Raw genomic sequence first — 8,903 nt, forward strand, 5'->3', positions numbered from 1 at the left:
TCAAAGACTAAGTTCATACTATGATGATTATATCTCTGCTTGCTTCAGCACCCTTTTATCTCTTCAGTATATTTGTGTTCTCCTCCCTCTGGTGTTGATTGGTTCTTGCCTTTGGTATTTTTTTTTAGGTAATCAGGGGGAGAGGCGTCATGAAGGTCATTTATTTTGACATCTTTCTTTATTCATGACGTTCGGCTGAGAACTGCTCTGGAAGTGCTTGCCTAAAAGATAACCAAAGGGGGAGATTGTTGTTACGTTATGTTGTTGGCTTTATTTTTTAGTGCAAAGAAAGATGTCGCTCTTCATGCTCCAGCTTTTTGTAAGACATCCTTCAGTTTTTTATTTTTGGAAAGTTTCTGGTTTTAACAGATTGCCTCGCTTTTGACTCGCTGATATTTTTATTGCGCAATATTCTCGCGAGTACGGGTAAGAAACCCTAGATACACTTCCAGGATTGTACAGCTGCTATAAAATCTCGCGTTTCCCCTTAGCAGCCTTGACACTTTTTCAAAATACTTAGAGCTCCTAGACGTGCAAGACCGGCGGATTGGGAGGCTTTGTATTTTGATAAGAGCGGTGTTATTCACCAAATACTATTCGAGAAGATTAATTATTTGAGTGATTTGGTTCCTGTGTTTACGTGATTGAAGACTCACGTGCTTTTGAAGACTGAAGTCATCCGAGCATAGGTGTTTGCTCGAAGAGTGGAATTGAGGAGGATCTCAAATTCAGGGGGAGTCCCTGGTCTAGGTATACACTTGTGGTAATAGTTTCCAGGGCCTTGATTTTGTGTTGTAATCATATAAGACCTTGCTTGTACTATTGACTAATATATAGTCTTGTACTATTGACTAATATATAGTGAAATCCTTTCCACTAGCAGAGTGCCCCCAGACGTAAGTGATATTGCACCGAACTGGGTAACCATATTGTGTGTTGCTTATTTATCGCATTTTTTGTTGATTACCCATTATCTGTGTTCAAGCAAATTGTCGGACACATTGTGTGCGACATCTTGTCTTTGTGACTAATCAGAATTTCATTTAATATTTTATTTAATAATAATTTTATATTGTCCTATTTTTTAAAACTTTAATTTAAATAGCGGGCAATGTAGTTTTCTAACCCAAAACAAACTACAATTTTTTATCTAGCCAACGTTTGCAAACATTTAGGAAAATAACCAAACGGCACATATTGACAATTAATTATGCTTGAACTACCCTTTGCCTAGCAACAAATTTTTGTGTTAATTATTAAACAAAAAAAAGGGTAATTTATCAACGTAGCCAATTTCAAACATGGTTTTAAGGATGTAGCCAACGTTTGGTAAATTTTGTAATCTAGCCATTTAGAAAATATCGAAAATACCCTTATGTAACATAAATCATAGAAACCAAATACTAGTCAACGTTTCAGCCAGCCGAAGTTTATCGTGCGTAAAATAAACGAAAATTAACTGAAATTGACAAAGCAGCGGAGATTAACAAAAAATTAGAAAGAAATAAACGCTCAATAACCAACTTTGCCAAATATATAATTTTTTAAAAAAAATCTAAATATATACATGTGTATTAACTTCGAAAATTCGTATTGAAAATTTGATAGGCTTGTGAATAACACCGTATTAAAGGAAAGGAAAGAAATATCAATTGATAACACCATCGACCACTACATGCACATATGTAAATTTACTATAATTAACAGAAATTAACAAAGCAGCGGAGATTAACAAAAAATTAAAAAGAAATAAGAAAACGCTCAATAACAAACTTTACCAAATATAGAATTTTTTTAAAAATTCTAAATATATACACGTGTATTAACTTCGAAAATTTTGGTTGATCAAACGTGGGCTACAAGTTTTGTAAGCAAATTCTAGTAGAGGATATTATAGTAATTAACATCTTGCATAATTAAGACACGTCATCATTTTTTGCTAGAGTGAAAATTTGGACGAAACGTTGGCTAGATTACAATTTCAACGTTTCGGGTGGCTTAGTTCGACTAATTTTTCAAAAAAAAAACATCTACTACGTGTAATGAGTACGTATATCAAGCAGTAAACATTAAATATGCTAACATTATTTTAACGTTATGAATTTTTGAATTCCTTAAATTTCTCTAGCAATAATCATTTTTTCATTATTCCTCTCTCTGCAAAAAAAATAATAAAAAAAAAATAAAAAGGAAAGTCAATCACGAGGAATTTTGCTTTTATATCTTAACTATCAAGGGAAAGTGCAATTCTTTTCATGGATCAGAGGAAAATGATTTTTGTTTAAAGAAAAGTCCAATTTTCAAGTCTTTCCATTTGTCCGATCTTCAAGTGGTTTGATCTTCATGAGTTTAAAATAATATACAATTTTCAAGTCTTTTCATTTCGCACTCTTCAAGAAATGGCTCGCATGGAAAATTTCCATTTATTTTCATAAAATTTTCAAAAATTTTAGTTATTTCCACAAAATATATCTAGAATTTTAAGTTCTTCAGAGAGGTTTCTTCCTGAGCATAAATGATGAAAAACATCATTAATTAACGATAATTATTAGATATTTACAGACGATTCAAAGAAGAAGAAAAAATGAACCCATACAAAAAATTCCGAAGAAGAAGGAAAAGAGAGAAATTAGTTGATGCCTTTACTTGCCCAAATTGTAAACTTCATTTTTAGACCGATGCTGATCAAAAAACGTACCGATGAGCGAACTTCTTCTCTTGAGAAATTTCACAGCAGTAAACAGCAACTTTTATCTAACACCATGGGTATATTTTGGAAGATATTGTCACCACGAATCCATAGGACTTGAAATCACTGAATTTCAAATTTATATAAAGAAGATATTTATTTTTTTAATTTTGAAGTTTAAAAAATAAAAAAAGAAAGAGAGAGAGAGAGTACAGTTATATAATATTCATATATTAATTAATAACACTAAAGGATACATATGGTATTTTATAAATAAATTTAAATGTCAACTCATCACTCTGGTTATTTCCTACTTGTGAGACATAGGTTAGTGGCTAAAACTCTCGCTCCATTAGTGGTGGTCTCCCTCCTAAATTTCTTTATACACTGTGGCTAATCATTCGCGGGATGCTTGTTTCCTATTATATCATTTTGCTTGAATTGTGTTTTGTTTTGATCATTTTGTTTGTTTTCACCTCTAATGACGGAATAACCATCTTACAAAATTCTTTCATTCATGTCCTAATAAATACAGATTTATGTAAGTTTGAGGCCATCTTTCAAGGTCTATTGGTCATGGTACAGCAAACTGACTCTTCAACTATCGTTATTATTTGATAATTGTAGTGCATACCGTTATTATTTCACCACCAAAATTTAGTACCCGATTCTAACGCCGTGACTCGATATCAAAAGTCGATTATATTCAGGATTTCAAAACCACCATGCTAAAGAACATCACTACGTTTGCATTGTGGTAAAAAGAGATGAACAAACTGGACAGAAATTTCATCACTCTTTATCCCCTTGATTGAATTGCTGAATCTGCTCCCCAAAAAATAAAAATACTAAATATATATATAACGTCCTAGTAAAGTAAAACTAAGCCCATTTGGCCATCAATGCCATCCCACCAGCTCCCAAGAGAACAGAAGCATAAGACCAAAACTGAAGCTTCAAATTGGCTTGTAGATTTGGGCCCAAGAAATCAGCGGCAAGAAGCTCCACCAAGGCCATATAATTCAAAAGCCCAGCAGAGCAAGCGTTTAATAGGCCCACAACAATAAGCGCAGTTGGGCTATCGTCACTGTAGATGTTTGAAAGCCCAATTCCCAAAGCGATCCCGAACGGTGTTGTGAAGGCGAAGAAGAACACCATTATTGCCTTCACCTTCATCCCGTACTCAGCCTTTCATCATCCAGAAATATTTCATTATAATATCTTAAAATAAAATTCCACCAAGCCTACAAACTCGCTACGTTTGATGATAATCAACTAGGCACATTACAGATTGGTAATACTAGTTAAAAGGGAATATATCCCCCCATGAAATGTGCACACATTTATAACGACCTCTTGTTTAAACTGGTTAAAATAATTTGAGAAAAATTACATAAAAGTATTTTTAAAAATATAACATTGTTAAAAGAAAAAAGTATACAAAATAGCCATTTGATTAGTTAAATAATCAAATTTACGTTTTCAATTTTTTTTACACTCCATATTAAATTTTTTGACGATTATAATAAATAATTTATCACTTTCAAAAAAATTAATCCTAAGGTATGAAAAAATTTGAAATCAGATTATTTTATATTTTGATTATATCACTAATTTTTGACAAATATTGACTATTTTACAAATTCATAATTTTAAATAAACTATTTAGCTAAATCACATTTGTTGAAAGAATTTTTTAAACTCTTTCAAGAATCGTGGTTTTTTTAATTATATAGTTATTTTTCATATAAATAAAGATGTAACAATACACAAGTAAATGACGCACAAAATAATAAATAGTTATGAATGGTCATTATTTACGGCTTGAAAGAATATATTTTAAAGCTAAATACTCTATAGTTATATAGTACACGTTATTCTTGTAATTTTGTTTGTCAAATATAGCCCACAAACACATAATTGTAAACGCAAAGTCTAAATTTGATACGAAAGGCATCACCACTTTTTCGCATGCATATATACCATGCATAGAACGTTTTACTACTTTCGTGAATCAGTTTTCTTTTAATGGTAATCATATTCTGAGTTTGTAAATTACCTGTAATATGCAACCACCTAAGCCCATTCCTTCAAAGAGTTGATGAAAGCAGAGAGCAGCAATGAGTGGTCTAATTGTGCATGGATTGTCTGAGGCTCCAAGTGATAGACCAATCACCACTGAGTGGACCACTATTCCCAGCTCCAATACCTTAGAAATTGAAATACACTTTTAGTCAAACCATACACATATAAAACTATTATTACTTATTTTAATTAAGAATGCTCAAAATCTTAAACAACGAGAAAATATTGTGCGCTCAAAATCTTAAACAACTAGAAAATAAATTCACCTTCCCAGCTGCAGCACATCGAAACAGTACTTGTAATAATAGTAAACTGTAAAAATTAAATAAAAATAACTACGGCACGAAAAAAAAAAAAAAAAAAAAAAAAAAAAAAAAAACTCGTAATTAAATACCATATATCCTCCTTTGAAATAAAAGCTTCAATTCAATCAAACTCGTACGTAATCAAATCATGCGCAAAAAGAAATCATTACTTATGTAATAATCAAGAATACTCAATGTACGTGAAAGTCCTAATAAATTCATCGTGTATTCAAATACCAAACAAAATAGTTTTATTTTTCTACAATTATTTTATTACGCGGTCATAGTAATTAAACGACGTGAAAACATGACCTAGAGCTTTACGGTAACAAACACCAACGTAAATAATAATAATAATAATAATAATAATATTTTGGTACCACGAAAAAAAATTAAAAAAAAACCTGAGCCACAACGCGATATCGTAGCAAATCCAACGCTTTTCCTTTCTCATCACACTGATCACTGTCAATATTATTATCATTATTATCAATAATATTATTATGATTATGGTTATGGTTATTATTCTCCGCATCATAACTAGCACGCTGATCCCTAGGGATCTTTCTCCGATGAAGGCTCATGGCAACGGAGTCAACCATCAAAGTCGCCACGGCGGAGAGCATGGCGACGAACGCCGCGAAGGGGAACTTCCGCCATGGATTCTCCGGCAGACACGGCGAAGCGAAACAGTCGAAGGAGTCGGGAAGGACGTGCATGTACCCAGTCGCCAGAATCACTCCCGACGCGAAAGCCTTCACCATCGTGAACGCCGCCGTGCCGGGCTTCACCGCTGGCACCGACTTCGTCATCAGCGGCGCGGCAATTCCGGCGGCGCTCGCGGCGAGGATGGACGCCATGGCGATCAGCTTCAAGTTCAGAGAGCCGGCTCTGTCTCGGCACGTTCCGTCGCCTGAGCCGCATTTCTCCGGCGATTCCTGGGCCGACACGTGGCGGAGGAGAGTGAAGAAGATGGAGATGAGGAAAAGTAGGGGTTTTGGTTGAGACCCCATTTTTTTCTTTCCTTCTTTTTTTTTTTTTTTTTTGATAACTTGTCGTCTTCGGGGGACTTTTATTTATTTCGTCGATTTGAAAATGACGGAAATGGGCTTCTGGGTTTGTGTGGTGTTGTGAGGGGTTGGGGAGAGGATTGGGATTTAGGCGGTGGGGTGTGGAGAGAGCGTGTGGAGTGGTAGGCCACGTTTGGTTCGAGTTTGGCGTTTGTGTGACGAAAGTGGGCTGAATGATGACGTGGCTCGTTGACGTCTGCTTTCTAGGGAGTTGACTTGGACTGTACCAGGATTTCACGTGTTTTGCACGTGCCTTGTTTACTAAGTGAATGATAGGGAAACCAAAGATTAAAACATTAATACCACTCCCGATTGATATTCAAATTTTACTTGGATATTAATTACCGTCGAGTAATTTAAATATAATACAAAAATTTCATTATTCAAACAATATCTCCAAATAAAATATTATGAACTTATCGATATAAATATTGTGTTTCTATCAAAAATAAAAACAGATTGAAAAAATAAATATATGACGCCTATTTACCGTTATTAATAGATTCATGAATCTATTGCACGAATTCTTGAGATCAGAGAAAGAGAGAGATTCGTTTTAGAGAAATCAAAACTCGGTAAAACATGGTTTTATTGAAGATAAATTATCATATCTACCACCATTTCAATTACATTTTCCAATAATCCACTAAAACATAATTTTGGCCAAAAATACTACTTGACTTTGTGTGGAAAACTCAAAATATCTTTCACTTTAATATTCCTTACATTTTGACCAAAATCCAAAAAAATAATATTTATTTTTATTTTGAGAAATCGGTGGTTTTTGATAAAGATAAATATTAATTGAGTTTTGGTTTTTGATCAAAATGTAAGGAATATTAAAGTGAATTATATTTTGGTTTTCCACACAAAGTCGAATAGTAATTTTGGCCAAAATTAGTTTTTAGTGGATTATTGAAAAATGTTATTGAAATGGTAGTAGATGTGGCGATTTCTCTTTATTGAATTGTAATCAACCAAAAAGAATAACAGTACAAGAAGCAATATATATAGAACAAAACTAAAAGCCACGTAAGTGCCACATTGGCTTAAAAAAGAAAGAAAGAAAGCGGTGTAAACAAAACGCACGTTTTGTTCACTGCATTATTAGGATACTTGCAAGTCACATAAACTAAAACTCTCGCCTATGCTCGCTCTCGCTCAATACGCCCCCTCAAGATGGAAGGAAGATTTTTTTCAGTGAAATCTTGGACATGAGTGACTATAGAGCTTGCGAAGCTAAAGGCTCCGTGAACATGTCTGCCAATTGAAGTGCAGACCGAATCGGAAGCAGCTTGAAGACCCCAGCTCGAAGATCAGACAAAGTGACAGTCAATCTCGAGGTGTTTGGTGCGCTTGTGAAAGACCGGATTGTTGGTAATGTGGATTGCTGCTTGGTTGTCGCAGAACAGAGCAGCTGGTTGTGTTGTCGCGACAGCAAAATCCTTCAGCATTTGTTGGAGCCAAAGAATTTCTTATGTGACTACTCCAAGCGCTCGATATTCTGCTTCAACGGAAGAGCGAGACACCGTGGTTTGTGCTAGGTCACAATGGTAATCTTGTAGGTAACTTGGTGATCTTTGTGGTCTAGTTGATTTTCTGATGAGTTGTGGTGGTTGTGTTGAGTCAGGTTGGTCAGTTTGTGGTGTGGATGTTGGACTTTGCAGTGAGGTAGGGATTTCAGATGTGGATTGTTCAAGGTGATGTGTTCAGGCATGATGAGTTGAAGGTGTTGGGTCATCATATGAAAGGATATTGGGTAGGACAACTTCTGGAAAAGGGTCAGAGGGTTGAGCAGGATTGGTTAGGCCTGCAAGAGGGAAAAGATGCTCATGAAAAACTACATCTCTAGTCACAAACACCTCTTGACTGCGTAAGTCTAAGAGCTTATATATTTTTAATCCTTGTAGGTACCCAATGAAGGCACACTTGTGAGCCCTTGGTTGAAATTTATCACAGTTGGCCTTGAGGGTTGATGCAAAAGCCAGACATCCATAAGTCCTGAGGTGATTGTAGTTGGCTGGCTTGTTATGCAAGACTTCATAGGGAGTCTTGTTTGATAGAACTTCTATATGGAATTCTATTGATCAAATATATAGTTGTAACAACACAATCCCTCCAAAATTCGATAGGTAAGTGGGATTGAAAGAATAGGGCCCTAACAACATTTAAAATGTGCTAGTGTTTGCGTTCAACCATAGAGTTTTGTTGTGGTGTTTCCACGCAAGAATATTGGTGTACAATACCCTTTTTTCCAAATAATTATGAAAAGATCAGTTGTTTTGCATTATCCGACCTAAAACACTTGACCATGTTGCCGAATTTTGGAATAATGAAGTGTACATCAGACTTTTGTCTCATAAGGAACAACCAAGTATATCGACTATGATCATCAATGAGTGTCAGAAAAGATCTATTGTTGCAATGAGAAACAGTATGAAAGGATCCTCATACATCACAATGTATGAGATCAAGAAAAGAAGTAGACATACTAGAAGAATTAGGAAAGACAAGTCTGCGTTGCTTAGCAAGGGGATAAATACAACAAGGATTGGTATTATGAATAGATTGGAGATGGAGAACTTCTCTGAGGTGATTGAGTTTGGCAGTAGATGGATGGCCTAATCTGCTATGTCAGGTGGCTGCTGAGACTTGGTTGACATGAGCCCAAGGTGAGAATTCAGCTTCCTTCTCCAGCACGTATAGGCCTTCTACCTTCCTACCCTTCCCAATCATCATCTCCTTCTGGATATC

At 35.0% G+C, this 8,903-nt stretch overlaps 1 protein-coding gene across 1 annotated transcript; it reads right to left on the reverse strand.

Annotated features, from left to right (window-relative positions):
• Positions 1-3,376: 3,376 nt before the first annotated feature.
• Positions 3,377-6,133, reverse strand: LOC149402636 (fe(2+) transport protein 1-like). Its single transcript, XM_089610026.1, has 3 exons — positions 5,484-6,133; positions 4,749-4,898; positions 3,377-3,877 (listed from the first exon to the last, which is right to left on the reverse strand). The coding sequence occupies exons 1-3, from the start codon at positions 6,090-6,092 to the stop codon at positions 3,572-3,574; spliced, it is 1,065 nt and encodes a 354-aa protein (XP_089466152.1). The 5' UTR covers positions 6,093-6,133; the 3' UTR covers positions 3,377-3,571.
• Positions 6,134-8,903: the final 2,770 nt, after the last annotated feature.

The sequence above is a fragment of the Urtica dioica genome, chromosome 3 (assembly GCF_054948205.1).
Source record: "Urtica dioica subsp. dioica isolate 48M chromosome 3, U.dioica_male_clone48M_v1_H2, whole genome shotgun sequence".
NCBI lineage: Eukaryota > Viridiplantae > Streptophyta > Magnoliopsida > Rosales > Urticaceae > Urtica > Urtica dioica.

Excerpts from the sequence above, each read along its gene's own strand:
- LOC149402636 (XM_089610026.1), bottom strand. The coding sequence starts at position 6,092 with ATGGGGTCTCAACCAAAACCCCTACTTTTCCTCATCTCCATCTTCTTC. Across the intron at positions 4,899-5,483 it reads GATATCGCGTTGTGGCTCAG|GTATTGGAGCTGGGAATAGT; the intron begins GTTTTTTTTTAA and ends TCAATTTCTAAG. Across the intron at positions 3,878-4,748 it reads TAGGTGGTTGCATATTACAG|GCTGAGTACGGGATGAAGGT; the intron begins GTAATTTACAAA and ends GGATGATGAAAG.